The sequence below is a fragment of the Myripristis murdjan genome, chromosome 13 (genome assembly GCF_902150065.1).
Source record: "Myripristis murdjan chromosome 13, fMyrMur1.1, whole genome shotgun sequence".
Taxonomy (NCBI): Eukaryota; Metazoa; Chordata; class Actinopteri; order Holocentriformes; family Holocentridae; genus Myripristis; species Myripristis murdjan.
The window spans coordinates 13,887,132-13,908,648 of NC_043992.1; the positions used below are offsets into that span (position 1 = coordinate 13,887,132).

General features: G+C 47.5%; 1 protein-coding gene across 3 annotated transcripts in view; it reads left to right on the plus strand.

The window, feature by feature from the left end:
* Positions 1-21,517, plus strand: part of epha4l (eph receptor A4, like) — a 58,111-nt gene that overhangs the window by 33,706 nt on the left and 2,888 nt on the right. Inside the window, exons 6-17 of one of the 3 annotated variants that reach the window (XM_030067032.1) lie at positions 4,788-4,912; positions 5,048-5,207; positions 6,336-6,447; positions 9,045-9,103; positions 9,609-9,722; positions 10,506-10,691; positions 14,382-14,443; positions 15,282-15,491; positions 15,606-15,755; positions 16,159-16,355; positions 19,086-19,244; positions 20,177-21,436. In XM_030067032.1, coding sequence (XP_029922892.1) covers positions 4,788-4,912; positions 5,048-5,207; positions 6,336-6,447; positions 9,045-9,103; positions 9,609-9,722; positions 10,506-10,691; positions 14,382-14,443; positions 15,282-15,491; positions 15,606-15,755; positions 16,159-16,355; positions 19,086-19,244; positions 20,177-20,291 — 1,649 coding nt within the window. In that variant the 3' untranslated portion in view covers positions 20,292-21,436. Of the gene's footprint in view, positions 1-4,787; positions 4,913-5,047; positions 5,208-6,335; positions 6,448-9,044; positions 9,104-9,608; positions 9,723-10,505; positions 10,692-14,381; positions 14,444-15,281; positions 15,756-16,158; positions 16,356-19,085; positions 19,245-20,176; positions 21,437-21,517 lie in introns of all 3 variants that reach the window. The other 2 variants (XM_030067031.1, XM_030067030.1) reach the window with 2 other exon arrangements.

Below are 21,517 nucleotides of genomic sequence, written 5' to 3' on the forward strand. Positions count from 1 at the left end.
GTTTTGTCATTCGGCCATTTTGTAAGCAGTTGTTGTGCAAATGACTTTTACGACTCCGGCCCTTTCTCTTCATCCCTCCCGTCTCTCCCCCTCTTAGAGTCGATCATTACCTTAGACTTTTTTACTGCTCAGCTCTTGGGTGGCACGCTAAGTGCCTTTTTGTGCTCTTCTTTATCACTAATTTCCATCCCTGGGAAAAGCGAATATGTCGAATAGGACTCAGACTGGCTATTTAAGGACACGGTGGCTTGATTTATCAGCCGGTGGTCAGGAAGATGGAGATGAGGAGATGTGCTGCCTGTGGGAGAGCTGCCAGCCCCGCCAGGCAGGCGTGTGTGAGAGCTGTAATGGAGCGCACCCTGGAGTCGGGGCACAGCTCTGGTAATGGCGTGTCAGTAATGAGACATGGTCACACTGACACATGCGCGAAAACTTAAATGTGCACGCACACTCTCAGACGCAGTGACACACATACCACACACACACACGCACATCCACACGGAGTGACGTCCCCCTGAGGCTGCTTGGGGCTAATCTGCTGACTTGAAGTTGTAAGATATAGATGATGTTGCCTTTGGCTCGTCACTGATGCATGTTTCACAACTGTTCGCCGGATTAGTTACATGAAGCTTGCAGCTGGAAACTCTGGAAAAGTGTGCGTGCGTGTGTGCGCTTGCACATGTGCATGACCGGCTGCATGCTTGGGTGTAAGTGAGAAAATGTGTTAGTATGTGGAACGCTTGTGAGCGAACGGGACGAACTCCGTTTGCCTCTCAAACAATGTCCTCTATGTGTCTCTGTATGCGTGTCTCCTCTAATTTGTGTGTGTGTGTGTGTGTGTGTGTCTCCGTGTGTCTGTGTGCGTGTTAAAGAGAATAGCCCCAGACTGATTGGATTTCTCCCTGCTAATGCTCAGTAGGGGCTTTGGAAGCTCTGGTTTCAGCCGCTGGTAATCCAGCCAGTCATCTGCGGCTGTCCCTCTCTCTGTATCGCCTCCCCTCATCCAGACACCGTGGATTACACATTTATTATGATAGATTTATTAGGATTTATAAGCGCTGTGGAAAAGACACCCCCGCCATCGTCCTCCATAAAAGTTCAGATTTCGGCTAGAAAGGAAGACGCGGAGGAGAAATGTTGGATAGGAAGAGTGTGTGACTTTTTTTGTGCGTGTGTGCGAGAGGAAAATATGGGAGGGAAGCAAAGAGCCACGCTAGGAGGGAAACATTAAGACGTGCACGTATGGATGTTAGGTTTTGATTGCGTGTGTATGCATGTGAGACCAGGCGTGCGTGCGTGTGTGTGCATGAGGAGGTCAGATTCAGCGCCTCAAACTGAACAATTCCAACGTCGTAAATCAGCCAGGGTGTAACCTTTTCACCCGGACTGCATGAGGAAAAGGAGGGAAGAGGGGGGATGTCCAGGCTTTGAACTGACCCCTGGCTGTAAATGGATGTTTTTTCCCCTTTTATGGGATCAAGCATTTTTTTTCCCCTCTCTCTTTCTCTCTCTGTGTGTGTGTGTGTGACAGAGAAAGAGAGAAGCAGAACGAGGGAGAAAGAGAGAGCAAGAGAGAGGTGTTTATGTCTCTATACAAAATACTTGGCAGGCTTATGTGACTAGCAGTGAATTAGTGCATGAGAGAGTGTGTGTGGGCATGTCTGTCAGTGCACATGTGTGCGAGTTTCCATCTCTACGGCGAATCGGACAGACATGCGTGTGGAAATGTGTTCGGGGGAAGCGGGCTTTATAGCAAAGTGTGTGTGTGTGTGTGTGTGTGTGTGTGGGGTGGGAGGGGGCAGATTTTGTACGGAGGAGCCATTTTCTCGACGCTCCCTCCTCGCCCATTTTTCCTCGGCAGCAGCAAAAATCGAGCAACTCCAATCTGGCCACCAGGCTCCCAAATCTGGCAGCCACATGTGCTCCCCGGCCCCCGTCTCTTTTAATGTCGAGCCGTAATCGACCGCACATTCTCGCAACCGCTCAGGCCGACCGCAGCTGCTCCTCGGATACCTCGCGATGAACATGTTCGCAAAAGGCAAACTCAACTCGTCCGACAAAGTCCGCCCCGTGCAGAGACAAAACCTCACAAACTGCCACAGAAAAATTGCCACACAAACTCCACTATCCTCCCGGGAGGGGGCGGGGGGGGTTCGCTTTGAGCGGGCGCCTGCCTCTGCCGGGCCCGTTTTTTGGCTTAACTTGTTATAATGTATGCATAGGTGGTGTGATTGAGTTTTTCACTGTCTGTGTGAGATAATGGGGAGTAGGTGTATGTTTTTCTGTGTGTATTTCCATCTGTCTGTTTGTGTAATGAGGTCCTTTCTGTTGCTCTGTGCGTGTGTGTGTGCGTGTGTGTGTGTGTACATGCGTTGTGGGCTGTGAAAGAGTTTTCGGAGCACACAATTCTGAAATGAGAGCTGAATATTCATTGCATCTACACTTATTATTCCAGCAGCGTTTTTGCCCACGCGCTCAGGAGGCGGTAAGAAATTACAGATCTGCCCCACATATTTAAATTCATCTACAGAGGTGCCAGCTCGTCTAGCATGGTCCTTTCCAAATCGCAGCCTCAGGTTAAACTTTTATGTCGTCTGGATAGACGCGTTCGTCTTCGGATTGCGTCAGCTTCGCGTGCGCATGGTGTGTGCACGGCTTGACAGAATGTATAGATCTTGTCGTTTTGTTGGTGGATCATTTTGCTTTTTGGGCGTTCATCTTGAGTAATACATCTTGTATAATACATAAAGCCTTGATGGATCACTTAGTTGGTGTCCGCTCTGTTTTTTAACCTTGCCGTGCGCTACATGTATGGAACCTCAGAAGGGGCCACTCAGAAAATCACTCATCTTTATCTCCGCATTAGCCCAAGGGAGAGGGGGAAAAAAACGCAACAAGAGGAGCCGAACACGATTAAATCGCCATATCTGTCATCTTTGCAGGAAAGATGGATGTGTGGATTACCTAGGGGGGGAGTGAAGGGCTTTGACCCCTCTGGGGGTTTTCTGTCTGAGCGGGAGCGGCCTTGGCCAGCCCCGTGGGGGCCTTCAAATTGGTTCTCACTGCTGGGCAAGATTGATCGGAAGGGTACAAATGGCCGCTGTCTAATTGTTTAACAAAGACGCAACACATTAGGCCAGCAGGATGACACAACCTTGGGTAAATCTATTTACAGAGACATGTCTGCGATCCCTTCCCTCTCCATCTACACCCCCCCCCCCCCCTCCACGTCACCCTCAAACTCATCAACCCCCCCCACCCGCTGCTTCCTCACCCCACTGAAACCCAATCCATCGCTGGTGCTTGGATTCCAGGCCCGTTTGAACTCAATCCCTAGCTAAAAGCCGGGTTTTGTTAGAGTTAGCATGAAGGCTAGCCTCCCTGGAGCCCGTGTTTAAAGGGAAGGGAGCGTATACCATGTCATAGATAATCCAATCATAATCGGCGGACCAGGGAACCCCTCATTAATCATCCCACTGTAATTTTTTAAAAGGCAGATGGTCTGGAACGAGTAAGGTTACAGTATCGCCGAAGGCCGGAGGTCAAGGAGCCACTGTGGTCTGAGTGAACCTCTGCGAGCAGACGGCATAAGCAAAACGCTTCCAGGACGGCGGTGGAAACGCTCTGTCCTGGTCTTGCTTTGTTCTCGCTTTGAGGAGAAACGAAGTGTGTGAGGTTGTCCGGTCGTCGGGGGTAACGCCGGACATTTAGTGTGTGTGTCTGTGACAGGTCGTTGTTGGGGGTAGGGAGGGTGACTCTTTTAGCTTCACACAGACTTCAATTTAAGGTCGTTTTGGAGGTGAGAAGCTGGGGGTTAGACATCCTTAGAACCTGTTCACATCTTTACCTAGTGTGTGTGTGTGTGCATGTGTGTGTTCCCACGTCATCGCACCTTTTTGTTCCATCTTGCCCACCTCACATGCGCCTGTCTGCTCAAAACTGGATTTGTACATGAGTGCCTCGCTGTTTACGACAGTATCTCCTATATGCCTGTGGATCTCTTTTTTTTGTAGTGTCGAGTGTGCGTATGACCCAATTTTAGTGTTGTCACACTCCCTGAAGATAGAGGTTTGATTTGTGCGGCAGTGACACACTGAAGGGAGGGGACGAGTGTAAGCCATTATCTGTGCTTTAACCTTCACATGTTAAAGGGGGCTGAGCACAGATAGCGCGGCTGCTTGAAATATGGCCTCATTATCAGCTGCCGTGGAAAAGGGCTTTGAGATAAAATCGCTCACTGGAGCTTTAATGAAAACCAATTGATTTGCTCCCTTGAAGACAAAAAAAAAAAAGGCACGGCGTTGAGCTCATTTTGAGGTTTCCGAGGCGGACTTCGCAGCGATGCGCGGTTTCCTAGGGTGACCTGGAAATCTGCAGTAAATGAAGTTAGACATTATTTTGCCCGCTTGTAAGGAAAAGTGGCTCAGACGCTCGCGTCAGCCGAGGGGAAATTGGATCAGTTTTATGGATGCCCGGCCATTGGTTCAGAAATAGAATATCGCCGTGCACTCCAGCCATGGCGATTTAGCTGTGTAGTTGTATGGCTATATAACGCCTCGGCTTTTGAATGGAAGCCAAGCTCAAAGACAAATGGAAGTGATTGCCTTGTGGGCTGGCCCGCTGTTTGACTTTCTCAGCAGGAGCAAAGAGTATGAGATTGAGGGGAGCAACAAAAAAACAGACTTGGTGTCTCCAAAGGCTGAAAACAACATGGAGGACTGAGTGGCAGCAGTGGCCTAAAATTGCTTTCTTTCTTTTTTTTTCTCTTCCTTTGATCCGCCGACTAGCTCCCTCTCCAGTGACGACCATCCAAGCGAAGGACATCACACGACACACCATCTCCCTGGCCTGGCAGCAGCCGGAGAGGGCCAACGGTGTCATTCTGGAGTATGAGGTGAAATACTATGAGAAGGTGAGGGGTCTCGCTGGAAATGACCTTTGACAAAATGCTCAAACAAATCCTTTTGAGGTAGCATTTTCATTGCAAAGACAGCTGTTGAGTCTCACTGATTCACCTCCTTATTTCTTCATGTTCTCTCCTCCTTAGGACCAGAATGAGCGGAGCTACAGGATCATCAAAACGTCTTCCAGGAACGCCGACATCAAGGGCCTCACCCCGCTCACCTCCTACGTGTTCCACGTGCGCGCCCGCACGGCGGCCGGATACGGGGAGTTCAGCAACCCGTTCGAGTTCATGACCAACTCCGGTGAGTGCCGTGCCCGAGCTTGGCTCGGCTCACGCTGATGACATCATCGTGCTGCAGAGCAAGCGAGGCTCGTTGCCAGCTTTTATCGCCCCCTGCTTCTGCGAAATTCCGCAATGATAGCATCTTTTACGAGTTTGTCTCTTTCATTGTGGAGTCATTAATCAAAATAGCTGTCGTCTATAAAAGATAAATGATATTGTGCTCCAGTACCTGACTAGCAACTTGAATAGCCTCCATTATTCAAGCCGCAATGAATCTGAGGATGTGCCAACAAGGTCTCGACCGATAGGGGTTTCGACTGAGGCCGCTAATAGCTGATTTTTCTTTTTTGGCGATTGTTTCATAAAAAAAGTGTTTTTATAGATGGAAAAGCCTCTGAAAATACATTTAGATCATCACTACAACTTCAATAACACCAAACACAGCATCACTACATCAATCAAAATTTCACATTAGTATAAATTCCTGCTAAGAGCTTATCATTGACAAGACGTTGTAATATTAATAACGTCGGCAGTCAATATGTAATCAAACAAACCGCATTATGTTAGAGGTGGACCGCAATATCTGATTTTTAATAAAGCTTTGAATATTACGTTTTTTTCCAGCACCTCTGACTCACTTCAACAGACGTTGCGTCACCTGATATAAAACGTCAGATTATGACTTGCAGGGTTGCGGAGGTGCCCCGTAAGGTGGCCCAGGTGTCGCCTTTGTGATGCAGATGGAGCATCGGCGGCGCATGATAATGACACGGTCAAGCACACATCCTAATGGGGGACGCCATTGTCTCTCAAAGGGGGCGCGCGAAACACAGGACTTTATGGGGGCAGTCGTAAAATGGAGGCACAGGCAACAAGGACAAACATCGCGGAGGAAGGGGGAGGTGCCCGCGTGGAGAAATGGAGCGGGAGAGGAAGAGGGAGGGAGGCCGGTGACTTTGACAAACAGAATCCACACTGGCTCTGTCATGTGTGGCAGGGCAATGTTGACTTTGCTTTTTTCTCTCTAGCCCTCCCCTGCTTTTTTTTTTTTTCCTTTCCATCACTGTCCTCCTCTTCTTCCTCCTCTTACCTCTCAATATGTCATCCTCTCTCTCTCTCTCTCTCTTTTCTCTCTGTCCCACAGTGCCCGCTCCTATTATTGGCGATGGGGCCAACTCGACAGTGTTACTGGTGTCCGTGGTGGGCAGTGTGGTCCTGCTCGTCATCCTCATCAGCGCTTTCGTCATTAGCCGAAGGTGAGCGTCATCCCTCCTCATCCTCGCCATCTCTCTCTCTTTCCCCCCGTCGTTCTCTCTCTCTCTTTTTCCCTTCTGCTTCCTGTCTCTCTTCCTTTCCCTCTGAGATGAGGAACGTCTTCCTTAGCGCTGGGAAAAGTAGCTGTCACATGTCAGAGATGGACGGTCTCACACACACACACACACACACACACACACACACACACACACACACACACACACACACACACACACACACACACACACACTCTTTCACACACACACAAACACAAGGCACCGAGCTAGGCAGCCGGTGCACCACACCGCGCGCTGGTTGAGTGATGACTCGCCACACTGGAGCCGTGATTGACAGCCCCGACAGCTGAAGAGATGCAATCAGCGACCTCTCGCTCCCTCTCCGCTCCGTTCATCCCCGCTTCTCCTCCTGCTCCCATCCCTCCATCCCCTCCCTCTGTCTCTCAGCTTGTGGCCGTAATCCCAGCCAGACGCTGGTTATTTTCTCCTCCCGGCGCCCGCGCTGACCGCCGTGAAGAGAATGAGAGCGGAGAGAGAGAGAGAGAGAGAGAGAGAGAGAGAGACAGGAGCACTGGACAATAAGACAACAAGCAGTGGAAAGTAAGAGATAGAATGCAGAAGAGAGAGAGAGAGAGAGAGCAAAAGAGAGAGAGAGACAGAGAGGCAGCAGGTGGATTTGCAGTGACCCAATCACAGGGTGTTAACCAGCGAGCAGGACAAAGCACCGTCACACAGATGGGATTACATGCAGATGGGGCTCCTCACCTCAGGGTTTTTTTTTACCATGCTCCCTGTGTGTGTGTGTGTGTGTGTGTGTGTGTGTGTGTGTGTGTGTGTGTGTGTGTGTGTGTGTGCTTGCACCTCTTTATATTGAAGAAAATGATTGTTTTCAAATGTGTAGTGGTGCCAGGAGAGCGAGGTTGTTGATTCCTATGTGCCTCTGTATGTGTGTGTGTGTGTGTGTGTGTGTGTGTGAGTGTGTGTGTGCCTCTTTATATATGGAAAAAAATCGCAGTTTGCATGTGTGTAGTGGCGTTGAGGATAATGGGGAGTGAAGGGGCTTGTTGATTGTGTGTGTTCAAGTGTGCTGATTCCCTGCGTGCATATGCGCATTTGTCCCTGGGTGTTGATTCCTCTCTCTCTGTATACATATATATATATGTGTGTGTGTGTGTGTGTGTGTGTGTGTGTGTGTGTTTGTCCTCTCTTTGCATATGATTGCCTCTCTCCCCCCAGCCAAGCAGGTGGTTGTCTCTGGCTTTTTTATATGCATGTGACGGCCACTGTCATTGTGCTGCCGCGGCCATGCTGTGATTGAAGGGAGGGACTGTAATCACGTAGTTGTTTACCGTCATTACAGAACCAAGGAGAAGGACAATGTCTAGCACAGCTGGTCACTTCCACCCCTGACCCCCGCACATCAATACAAGCGCCGGTGTCAGCCCGCTGAGGGATTTTGAGGGATTTTAGCGCATCGTCCCTCAGATTGTCTCAATTTTTGTATCTTGTACACCATCCTGCTCTGTGTTCTCGACGCCCTGCCAGAACCTTACATTTTCAACTTTGTGTCTTTTTTTTTTTTTGACATCGGGAATGATTTCCCCATCTGCAGAAAATGTTCCCTAAACCTTTTAACTAGCTAATTAATGTACTGCACTGAAAAATGTCAAAATGCAAAGATGAAAGTGTGGAGGGGGAATTAGCCAGATGCTCTCAAATCATTACAAGCTGACATTTTTCTTACATGAGTGTCAGTTTGGTGTTAGAAGGTGTGGCAGTCGCGGTACTTTAGTGTAAGGGAGTCCAGATTTGATCTTGCAGTGTTTTTGTTTTTTTTTTTTAATCCTAACTGAGAGCACAGATCAAGCCAGCAATCAATTTGGAAGTCATATCTCTGAACATCATGGGAGCCATGAGGATAATGGTATTTTTGTGACATATGATCCATCTGATCATTTCAGTCTAATAAAAATAGTAATAATATCTGTGTTGGACCGATATATATTGGCTTATTGGATATATGTTGGCTTTGGCTTTGGCTGGTATCAGCTTTAACATGCCATATGGGTATCGATCCAAAAAGCATTGCCACTGCTGATATTTGGCTGATTGTGAAATTTGGCATTTTTGTGCCTGTATTTTCTAGGCGTGTGTCATTAATGCATCTGTCCATTTAGCAGCTGAACAGAACCAACATTTTCTTTTTTTTTTTTTTTTTTTTTTTTACAACATCCTAAACTATCTCAAGGCCTGTGTGAAAAGCTGAGCAAAAATTCACTATTCAGCTATTATGTGTGGGAAGAAGTTGGCCTTTATCATTCCAACCCTAAAGTCTCGTCTGTCATCGCTCCATCTGCTTCCCAAGATTTCAATGAAGTTTGGAAGTTTCAGTGGCAAATGATAGAAGATGCTGGGATTTACGTTAGCTTGGTTTCCCTGATTTGACACCCATATTTGGAAATATGTTCTTTTAAATGCAGGATACAGATGTTATGCTTTTCATTTTGACACATACTTGGTAACATGGATTGCACATCTGCTGTTGTCCCTCCCACTGACCGTCCTGCTGTTTTTGCCCCCAGAAGGAGTAAATACAGCAAGGCCAAGCAGGACTCTGACGAGGAGAAGCACTTGCATCAAGGTAACTCGCGGTTAATATTACACCTACACAAGCCGCTGTAATTGAAAGGCATTAACGCAGTCAGGTGTGTTCATGTGAATGCACCCTGAACCGCAAACGAAGCTCATAAAATGGCTAAAAGAAAAAAAAAAAAAGAAAGAAAGAAAACAATTTGCTGTCATTCTGCAAACATCTCATTATCAAGTCACCAGCATCGTTATTTGCGTCCCTCACAAAAAATTCAAGTTAATGAGCTCCATCTTCACCCGAGTCAGCGATAGTGACATGAAAAGCAGTGGAGTCAGAGGGGGAGTTGAACAGAGGAGGAGGAGGAGGAGGAGGAGGAGGAGGAGAGGCTCCACAGAGGAAGGCGGTATAGCCTGCAGCATGATGGAAATAAAGAACAGATGGGGTGTACTTGCCGGGATGAATTAACCTTCTTTTTTTCACTCCCCTCTTTCTTTCTTTCTTTCGGTCTTTCATTCTCTCTCTCTCTCTCTCTCTCCCCCTCCCTTCCTTTCCTCAGGAGTGAGGATATACGTTGATCCCTTTACCTATGAGGACCCAAACCAAGCTGTCCGTGAATTTGCCAAAGAGATCGACGCCTCCTGTATCAAGATTGAAAAAGTTATTGGAATCGGTGAGGAGCCATGTTGTTGTTTTTTTCAATCCACATAGGGGCGTGAGGTAGTACGACTTTCAGTGCACACGTTTCATCACCGGCTACAGCAAGGCAGCAACACTGCCAGAGTCAGAGGTTTGATTCCCCCTTGGCCCACTCACAGTAAAAACGAATACACTTGTGGTATTGTTAGGTACTTTAGATAAAAGCATCCACCAAATGGCGTCCTGACACATCTTGCATATCAGTTTCAAACAAATTCTCTGCTGTCATCCTTTGGCTTCAGAGTGACTCCTCTTTGTGTGTGCTTCATGAGGGTAAAAACCACTGTTTTTCCATGCAATACCATTTGGTCTGCCCCCAGAGAGGTCCAACAGATTAAAAAAAGAAAGAAAGAAAAAAAATTCAGAGGCTAAATACGTTGTCCCTGCTATTTCTGTGGCCAGGGAAAAGTCATCCAATGACAAAATAATAAAGAGAGAGAATCAATATCCATTTCCCCTCTCTCTCTGCTCCGCTGGGGAAGGAGGAGGGGTGAGGGATTAGAGACCCTGATCAATGATTAAAGTGAACCGCTTCTAACACACACACACACACACACACACACACACACACAGAGGCGTGCACAGATACATGTGCAGTCGCGCGCACGCTCACTCAAGGCTTCAAGTGCCTCGCCCACACCTGCCCCCTTCTTATTTTGATTAATGGGTCATGCACTGTAGTGCCAGAGTGCTTTCACGTGTGCATGTATGATGCCGCACATTTATGGCGAGCATGTGTGTGTGTGTGTGTGTCCAGGGGAGTTCGGCGAGGTGTGCAGCGGCCGCCTGAAGATGCCGGGGAAGAGAGAGATCTGTGTGGCCATCAAGACGCTGAAGGCCGGCTACACCGATAAGCAGAGGCGGGATTTCCTGTCCGAGGCCAGCATCATGGGCCAGTTCGACCACCCAAACATCATTCACCTGGAGGGCGTGGTCACCAAATGTATGTTATGCCTTTTTTTTTTTTTTTTTGGCACATTAGTCATTCTGAGAGGAGGAAAGGGGGAATGAGGTAGAGAAAATGAGGAGTCTGTCTTGGTGCATAATTTTCAAGAAATCTGAAATGATTTCAGATTGTCACAAGATTTTGGTACAGGAAATTGCAGTGATGCTTAATTCAGATAGAAACACACACACATACATATACACACACACACAATTATATTATAAGAGCAGAGAGAGGACATTCACCTTCACTGTCTTCCCCCCGCCCCCAAAAGAAAACATAACGATAAATCATTACAAACCACGTCTGCGGTTTTGGGTGACTTTGGAGAAGGGTGAGTGTAAGGCCGCTCCCATCACTGTTACCCAGAGGTGTGTGTGTGTGTGTGTGTGTGTGTGTGTTTGTTAAAAAGACTGCTTATGTGCATGTGTTGCATGCACATATGTTCCAGGACGTCTGTGTACACATATGTGCGTGCGTGTGTCGGCGCGTGCGTGTGTGCTGTCCGGACGTCCCACCTGGAGTATCCCCAGGTGGGCATTGTCCAGATGGAAGGGGTCTGGCGGTGTCGGAGGGGGGGAGAGGTGGAGGTAGTGGGTAGTAGGGAGGGATGAAGGGGTGGGGGGGGTCTAATGGGTCCAGAAACAGGGCCTGTAGCCTGGCGCTAGGCTCATTAATCATGGTGTCAGCTGTAAATGTGTTTGGGGTTAGGGAGTGATACCCTATCCCCGCTCTATCTGCTGCTGCATGGCCACAAAACACCAGCCAAATCCCTCCCTTTCTGCCCTTGGCACACACTCTCTCTCTTTCTCTCTTTCTCTCTCCTACCTCTCACACCTTCCCCTGATGCTGTTTGTTAGGATGGAGCTGTGTGTGTGGTTGTCTTGTCAACACATGTTGGTTTCTGCACACCTCTGATTGTACACAGGTGTGTGTGTGTGTGTGTGTGTGTGAGTGCTACCATAGCTGATGGCTTGGCTTGGCTCAGATAGATGGATGAACTGCCTTAATGTGTCATGACAGAATAGCCCATCCCTATCTGTGCTCAACCATGCTAGATAATACTGTCTCAGTGTCTGTCGGTCTTTCTCCTTCCCTCTTACGTACTTAGACACACACTTGCATATGTGCGCACACACACTCACACACACACAGACAGACATTTAGCCCTGCCAGAGCTGAAAGCGAGCAGCGGCGCAGGCAGAATTGCTTATCACCTATCAGACCTCTCACCGCGGCGCGAGACCTCTCAGACCTCGGTGAGGCAGAGTGGGAGCGACAGAGAGAGGGAAGACAGATGGACGGGAGGAAGGCAAAGAAATCAGAGACGGGCGGAAGAGAGGGAGGCTGCGATGGAGACGTAGAGGGAAAGAGACAGGGAAGCGGTTTAGGAGCTGATAGATTAGAGGAAAGACAGAGAACAACAGTGGGAATGACAGAGAGAGAGAAAGCCAGGGGGGTGGTGGTGGAACAGCAGAACCGGAGGCTGGCGGAAGAAACGGAGGAAGACAGCGAGATGGAGGAGAAGCAAATGAGCTACAGAGTGCTGACAGGGGCCGACATGAAAAGGATAGCGAGCCGAGGCAAGAAGGACGTCCAAAATCCCCCCCCCCCCTCCCCTCTCCACCTCCCCTCCACACTTACTTTTGAGAGCTTGACACAAGGTTTGGAGCAATTAGTCCTTCACACTTGAGTGTGTCGGTGGAATCTATTAAAAATCCATTATTTGAATTGCACTTTTTTTTTTTTCTCCCGTTACAATCAAGTTAAAATGGACTCTCAATCTGGCCTCACTTTGCTGGCATGTCCAACAGAGCCAATTAAGGCTTATTAATTATTGACGAACTCTAAATAGGCTCTAAAATACATAAATGTGCAAAAATCTCACAGTGAAGACTCCTGGCTGCAGTCCACCGCGTCTAAATCCTTATTTATGTTTCCATTACATCACTGTATAATTAAAGCCTCGCCTCCATTAGAGCTTAAAGTTGGTCGTAATATATTATTGAACTTCTGATTTGCATGAGGTAAATGCTTGCTAATTTCAAAAAGATCTGCTTTTAAAAAGAGAGGGCTGGGCCGGATCTTTGTTCGCCGCAAACGCCGTGGCCTCTCCAAACGCGTTCGCCCAACGCTCCCTCAACGTTATCCCCCTGTTGCGTTTCCCCCCGGCCCCTGTTTTGTTGGCAGGTGATAATCGGCCCACTGGCGGGGCCCTTGCCCAGAGTTCATTGCCAAAGGCGGCAGGGCGTATTCAGTAAACAAGGAATTAGCATGCAAATGGGCTGGGAGGAAGAGGGCGGGGCTGGGAAGGCGAGAGTTTCGGGTCGCAGGTCAGACGCTCCGCAGACTTGATTGGGGAGCTGTCAATCACCGGTGGCCCCGGGGCAGAGACGCACAACAAAGGGAAACAAAGATGGCTGACAATGAGGGCCTCCGCTCTCCCTCCAAGTTTAACTCCACTTCCTCTTTTTGGGGCATCGCCGGAGCGCCCCGTAATTAATGGAGTGCCAATCACGCGGCGGGTGAGGCGGTGACTGACGGCCTTTTGGCATGGCCAGCAGCCTGCCGAAGAGTGGAGGAACTTCACCTTTAAGACCTCAGCTGCCAACCGCTCCGCTCTCTGCTGCCATAGGCATTCTCCTAGGAAAAAAAAAAAAAAAAAGCTCCCTTCCAGCCAACAGGTTTAGTTCAGCACACGGCATAATCTTCTAAATCTACCTTAATCGCACCAATTGAAATGGAACGTAAGGGAAAACACTGTCCTAGGAGGAATTTGCGGCGCTTTTCGGCATGTGTTGTTGCCATGGCTGGTTAGGCACCATCTTGCTGGGTGCTATGGGACAAAAACAAGCCACCCTCCCTCTCTTCTCCTTTTTTCCCTCTCTCTCTCTCTCTCTCTCTCTCTCCTCACCCCCCTCCTCCACACCCCTTGTCCTAAGAGACAGACAAAGACAGACAGAGACCCACCAGGGAATGTCCACCCTCCCCAACGCCTGCCCCGGCTCAGATAAAGACACAGACGCTCCCCCAAGAGAGAGGGAGTGGGGAAGACAGAGGGATGGGGTGAAAAAGGCCAGAGAGGAGTGGCAGGGATGGGGATGAGAGAGAGAAAGCGTGTGTGAGAGAGGGGTGGAAAGAAAAGAAAAGAATGGAGAGAAGCTAGCGGGAGAGTGACAGATGCGCAGAAAGTTGGCAGAGGAGAACAGGGCCAAAGGGACAGTGAGTGACAGAAATAGTAAGTTAGAGGGATTCGGGGTGTATGACTGTAATGGGACTTTGGGTAATGCGGCCAGCGTCAGTGCGTATTTACATACACACAAGATGGTGCTTGTGTGTGTGTGTGTGTGTGTGTGTGTGTGTGTGTGTGTGTGTGTGTACTGGTGTTTTGTTTCAGTGGAGATGCCTTTGCATGTGCAGGGAAAGTGGGGGGACGTCAGGGCAACCGTAACACTGAGCTAATTAAATCACCATGGGACAGAGATGGATGGCCTAACACACACACACACACACACACACACACACACACACAAACACACACACGCACACACACACATTCCCTTGAGAGCCCCCCGCTGCGCTGGGCTGTGATGTGCATCGTTTACCTCCATAATCATCTGCCTTTCATTCTCTCACTCTCTCTTTCTCTGTCTCTCTCTCTCTCTCCCCTTCTCTCTCCTCCTCTAGGTAAGCCAGTGATGATTATCACAGAGTACATGGAGAACGGATCGCTGGATGCATTCCTGAGGGTCAGTCATGCGTTTCCGTCTGTGCACGTATGTGCGTGTGTGCATGTGTGAAAGGGATAGGTGCACAACTGTAGCATGCTGATCCCATCTTATCTCAGTAATGTTATCCAGCCAAATTACAAGTGTTCATTCACCAACGCTCTCCTAAATCTTGATCCGCCCTTTGATCAACTTACTGTTTGACGACAAGGAGATTGGCAATGCTTTCCCTTGTCTTTCTAGTGTTTAGAATACCAAAGCAGTAAACTCATGCTTTTTATTTGATGCCAAACTAGTTTGTGCCATGTAGTAAACAAACTCAGTGTGCTTCAGTATTAGAGTGGAGGAAAGTGAGCGTGTTGCACCATTGTTGCACAATGGTAAAGTGATCAAAGAGCTTTTTGCACTTGTGTCCTTTATAATGCAGATTTACTCATCAGGTATATACACATAGTTTGAAATCAAAATCAAATTCATGTTTATCACAAAAAAAAAAAAAAATCTACATCTTGAAGTCATTTAGTTTCGTAGTGTTAAAAACAAGTTAAAAATCTGCCACTTGTTTCCTCAATTTGTTTCCAAGTCTTGATTTTTTTTGTCATTTCCTTGATACTAGTGTGTTGCTCTGCCTTATTCTGCCTTGTTTCAACTTAATTATACTTGTGAAACCTATTTATACTAGTTACTAGTCATACTAGAGAGTTAATTACATCAGTAATTTATACCAGTGAGACTACAGTGGCAACAAGGGGGATGAAATGTGCTAAAAGGGAGATATTTTTGCAGTTTTTGCAGTCATTTATGAGTGAATGCATTGCCTCGAGCATCATAGTCAGTTTGTCCTTTTGTTTTCTTGCAGAAAAATGACGGTCGCTTCACGGTCATTCAGCTGGTCGGCATCCTGCGCGGCATCGCGTCGGGCATGAAGTACCTGTCAGACATGAGCTACGTTCATCGCGACCTGGCGGCACGCAACATCCTGGTCAACAGCAACCTGGTGTGTAAGGTGTCCGACTTCGGCATGTCGCGCGTCCTGGAGGACGACCCGGAGGCTGCCTACACCACTAGGGTGAGTGTGTGTGTGTGTGTGAGAGTGTGGGTGCTATTGAGTGGTCTGTCTACGTGTCACCTTTCTTGTCTGCTTTGTCAGCTTTCATTTGCTCATGTTGCGTGTCAATTACAGGGAGGGAAGATCCCCATCCGCTGGACGGCCCCGGAGGCCATCGCCTACAGGAAGTTCACCTCAGCCAGCGACGTGTGGAGCTACGGCATCGTCATGTGGGAAGTGATGTCATATGGCGAGCGGCCATACTGGGATATGAGCAACCAGGATGTAAGTCATGAAGCAGCCAGTGACAGATGGCTAAACATAAACACCATATCGGATGAATTAGGGTGGGATGTTAATTCTCAAACACTAATTCCCAGCCTCTTGTATTGTCGATCATTTTTAAACCATCCTCCATCATCGTAACTTGGTTACACAAATTGCCTTCAGCAGCGATAAAAAAAAAAAAATGGCAACAGTCGCTCATTACACAATGCATTTCTTTCTCTTGTGTCACTGATGATGATAAAGAATGTAATTTATGGGTCATCAAATATCTTGACAAGGCCCTTAAAAGAAGGTGATTAAAAATGAAGCCAAGGCAATAAAGTTGGGGAACAGAATAGAGCTGGAATTAAACTTTCCGGTGCTTTTTAATCTCACTCCTGGTAACCCTCTCGTCCCCTAGGTGATCAAGGCTATTGATGAGGGCTACCGGCTGCCCCCGCCCATGGACTGCCCTGTGGCCCTGCACCAGCTCATGCTGGACTGCTGGCAGAGAGAGAGGGCCGACCGGCCTAAGTTTGGGCAGATCGTCAACATGCTGGACAAGCTGATCCGTAATCCCAACACCCTGAAGAGGACCGGGGGAGAAACTGCTGTCAGGTAAGATGGCTTCCAGCGGGACGAGGATGCAAAAGATTTAACATGGCTGCTCGGTTGTGCTCAGAACAAGAAGTTATGCACCATTTACAGGAATGTGCGAAGCTGCACACCAGGGTTCCCACTGGTCATGGAATATTATGAGGACATTTCAGATGTGTTTTCCAATCAGGGAAAAGGGAAAAGTCAGGGATTTTTACACATGTGACTTGCCAACAGAATATACCTAACAACTTGGTGCACGCATTCATTGCATTTGATGGTTCTCAGCTCAACTGGAGTGGAAACCAGACTGAAAAACAACATTAACAAGCCAGGAAGGAAGGCTTGTCATGGCTCCTTAGCTAAGCACTCTGACTTAGTCGCTGAAAATTACGGAAAAGTAACATAACACACACACACACACACACACACTCCTATTCTCTTCGCCGACTGCACTTGCCAGTAAATATTATCCACCAGGCGAATACCACCCAACCACGTCAACCACAAGCCCTTTTAAAAACGATCTGTCATTCTCGACGCCATATTTGGTTAGAACACACATTTGTGTTACTTTTCAACAAAATGCACATTAATAATATTTATTGTGTCGACGTATTTTTGTGCCTGTGGCTTTTTATGAATGTATGTTGTGCTGAAAAAGCAACACAAATGCCTGCCATCCAAGACGAGAGTGTATAAACACATCTGTACTCGTCAGGCTACAGTATGTATGTGTGGCAGAATGCACACACACACACACACTCCTCTGTTCTCTCCTTGGTATTTACACTCACCATTAAATGTTATCCACCAGTAACATGCTGCTCATTTCAACACAAACACCTTCCATAATGGATTTCTCTGCACACTGGCCTTAATGGTGTTGTACACTAAGGAATGTGCCCGCTCTTAGAGAGGGGAGAATTACGACGTAACGCTGAGTTAAAAACAAACATGACCTTACAGCTCCAATACCATTACTCTCCAGCAGCTAAACGTGTTAAGAATGACCTACGTATGTTTACAGACTTGACGGAGGCCAGTGGGAGTCTGTTTTAGTTTAACGAGGGTGTGAGTGCGCAGTGGGCAGGAGACACACACACACACACACACACACACACACACGTGCGCGCGCTTACACTCACCTAATGGGATGCAGAAAGACCGAGAGGGGAGTCCTTGCGGAGTAATTAGCAGAACTGAATCCTGTAAATGCAGCTTTTACAGTAAAAGGAGGGAAGGCAGCGGTGGTGTATGAAAGGCAGTTCCTATATATAATCTTTCCACCTACTGAGTGGGGATCACACATTTAAGGGGTCTGACATCCTGTTCTCACAGATCAGGTCTCCATCCCTTTTTTAGAAGGAGAGGAAGATAGATAGAGAGAGTCAGTGGAGCGGGACGGGACCGCCACTGAGCGCGCCCGGTGCCTCACGTCAGACTCGCCGGCCCCATGTAAATGTTTCATGGCCGACAGCACCGCTGCAAAGCAAAGCTCGCAAGGAACGGGGAATGGAAAAATGAAAGAGATTAGAGGGAGAAAGAAGTAGGTAATTCTGTCAGCGTGTTAGAGCCAACGTGCGCTGATGAATATCTGAGCGCGAGGGAGAGCTGCGCCGTGTGGCGAGGTTCACTCAAGTGTGCGCGGGTCCTGTTTTGTTTTTAAATAAGGATTAACTAAGTGTGACGGTGACACCCGGGAGGAACCCTGTTTGACTTGGCTTGGTTTCTGGTAGGACCAATTTAAAAAAAAAAAAAAAAAAAAAAAAAAATAGGGGTACGCAAGAGAGGGCTGAATCTGACCAAACTGCTAATTCCATCAAGGAGAAGGAGAAATGTAGCATGGTTCGGTTTATGGCTTGCAAGGAGCTCTCTGTCATCGCTCGAGGTGGATGTGTCATGCCACTCTGATAGTATAGCTCATCATCACAGTCAGGAGCGAGAAAACTCCAGTTCCCATAAGGCCAGGGGGCATGCTGTCACCCCCACTGCCTTGGGTTTTGTATTAATTGGTCTATCTGACTGCTGCTGTCATGTATGAATGATGTGTCAGACAGAGGAAGAGAAACACTCTGAAGCCACAGGCACTAATGCGGACCATGACTTTTTACTGTCTTGCTGCACGGCCTGATGGACACATCATGGTTTGGGGCTTCGGTTCAAGTCAAACTTCTTTTCGCCGGCTGGATGCCACGATGAAGCACAGCGGCATCCCCGGCAAATACTTAGGACGGCCTGGAAACCTGCACTAACTTGGCTGCCTTGCAGTTCAAAATAGCCTCCAAAGCGGTTTTAATATGAATTTTTTTAACATGTCATCATAGAAAATGTGCGCGGCACAGTCAGTCAAAAGTCTTGCTGGGATTAGTCGCATTTTAGGCATTCAGCTTGACTTACAATCAGTGTAACGGTAAAATACGGTAAGCTTAATACAAGCAACCAAGTGCCGAGTGCCTTTACACAATTCTTGGGACTGCAGAACATAAGAGCAAGGGATAGGAGAAAAAAAAGAGTTAAAAATAGAGATAGAAACGATTTTTAGAGATGATGTTTTTGCCTAAATAGAGTATCTTCTATTTACTGCAGACTGAACACTCCCAAAAATGAGAAAACTCATGCTGCATGTCATTATTCTGATTATTCCAAGGTTTTCCAACTTCCACCGTCTGATCCAACACTCCGCTGTCTCTTCTTCTTGTCTTTCCTCCTCCTCCTCCTCCTCCTCCTCCTCCTCCTCCTCCCCCCCAGGCCCAACACCACCCTGCTGGAGCCGGCCAGTCCCGAGGCGTCCTCGGCCGTGGGCTCAGTGGAGGACTGGCTGCAGGCCATCGGCATGGAGAGATACAGCGACAATTTCACCGCCGCCGGCTACACCACCCCAGAGGCCGTGGTCCACATGACACAGGAGTGAGTAGGGCCGGGAGCGGAGGGAAGGGGTGAGGAAGGAGTGAGGAGTGTGAGAGAGGCAGAGGAGTCTCATATTCAGGCTGAAAATGTGCTAGTGTCTTTTTTTTTTTTTTTTTTTTCCCTTTAAAGTGAAAAAATTCTAACAGTGATGTGAGATAATTCCCTAATTTCAAATGCAGTGTCATTTCTTTAGTGAAATTTCTCAGAAACAAGTGTCAGTTTTGAGAGAAAGCAGAATGAGGCGGATCACTCCATGAATTTTTTTTTTTTTTTTCACCAAAGAGTAGGATCGATGGGCTTAAAAATGGGACTGTAAGGCTTAATTATACATAATTTACTTTTTCAGGCAGAAAAGGAGTAAGGGTGGGGAAAAAATGATGTCCAAATATATTCAGCTGTTTTATTCTTAGTCTTGGTATCTCACTGTGTCAAGCTAATTTCAGTAATTTCCGCCTGATGTGTCCATATGACTTTTTTTTTTTTTTTTTTGGCGAGTTGAAGACTTTGGAAGACTCGTCAGGCTTTTTTCAAACCCTTTAAAGCAAATAGCAGTGCAGTGAGATAATTTGACTAACAATATCCTGAAACAAGCTTCCATCTAGATATGAAAACCAGCCTTGCATCTTTGCCAGTCATTTCTCGCAGAACACATGTGAACACATGTTGAATGTCTTCCATATCCCCGTGCTTATCTGGCTCCATCACATGACTAATGTTTTTGATTTCTAACCTATTAAGATTACTGGATTAGGAGTCCTACATTGGCAAGTAGTATTCCTCATGCAGCAGTAAAGCCGTCAGGCCAATTTTCCACTGGAAGGCTGTAAAAACCATCATGTGGATCAGGCCTTCGTCACTCAACTGGCTGCGTTTGTTATTGTTGTCCCTGGTCCTAAATGGCTGCTGTTCCCCCCCTCTTGTTGTCCTTCCAGAGACATGGCTCGCATCGGCATCTCCTCGGCGGCGCACCAGAACAAGATCCTGACCAGCGTCCAGGGAATGCTGTCCCAAATGCAACAGATGCAAGGCAGAATGGTTCCCGTCTGAGAGGTTTAAACAAAGAAAAAAATGAAAGGATAAAGAAGCGAACCGACTTCATTTCTTAAGACAAAAAAACAAATAAATAACAAAAAAAAAAGATTAAATATAAAAAAAAGAGACAAATAAACTATGAAGAAATAGTTTACCTCATCCATGCACTTTAAATTGGATCTAAACGAAAAAGAAGACGACGAAGAAGAAAAAAGTGGTGAAAATGGCACTTTTTTTTTAATCAGACTTTTACCTTTTGCCCTTTTTTTTGTTATTGTTGTGGAACGGGATACTTCTGTCTGCGGCGTTTAGGGATAGATGGACGGACGGATGGAGAAGTGCTTCCGAGAGGCCAATCTGGAGTGCCTTCAACGGTCTGGAAGGAACAATGAAGGAGGGGAATCCTACCTTATTTCCCTCCTCCTGGGCAGAGTGTTTGTTTCTGGAACTTTTCTTTCTGGAATAATCCGCGGAGCAGACTTTTTTGATTTCCTGTGACTGTGTTTATTGTATATGAATTGTTTCTGTGGGACTCGCAGGCCGCCCCGGCCGACATTGTTCTCTCTCAGCTGGATCTGTTTGATATCCGACAGACGCAATGGTGGATCCCGGCCGTCAGATAAAAAACAGTGAATCTCTGAGAGGTTGAGGGTTGGCTTCCAGGGGGAGATAGCCGTGCAGGGAGGGCTTATTTTGAGGAGGTTCTTGTGTTTTTGCTCTGTTCTGGCCTTGTTTTTTTCCCAGAACGGTGTGTTTTGTTGCCCTCAGGACGTTGCCAAGAATGTCTTTGATCTTCCAGAGGAGCGCTCCCACCCCCTCCGCCCCCGTCCTCCGCAAAATGCCCTCCCGCAACTCCCCAAAACATTCGATTTGGATGCTTTCATTCATCTTCCCATCTGAATCAAAGCCCCCCCCGCCACCCCCCCTTCACAACCTACCAACTGTTCCTCACTGCTTTTGATGGACAGCTGTTTGGACCGGTTGAGTCGGCTTCCTAAAAATGGGAGACCGAAGGAGGCTACTGCGAGGATTTATCAGGACAAAAGGAAGCAACAAAGGCTATACGGATATGTGATAAATCAGCGTCATCAGCGTCACCATCATCGGCATGAGGAAGAACAGGAGAATACCTGGAGGATATCGCTCAGACCATCATCAAGGTAAGAATCAATGGGTTGTAGTCATTTTTCTTTATTTATCTATTTATTTTACCTTGACTCAGCAGACTTAGGCTTATTAAA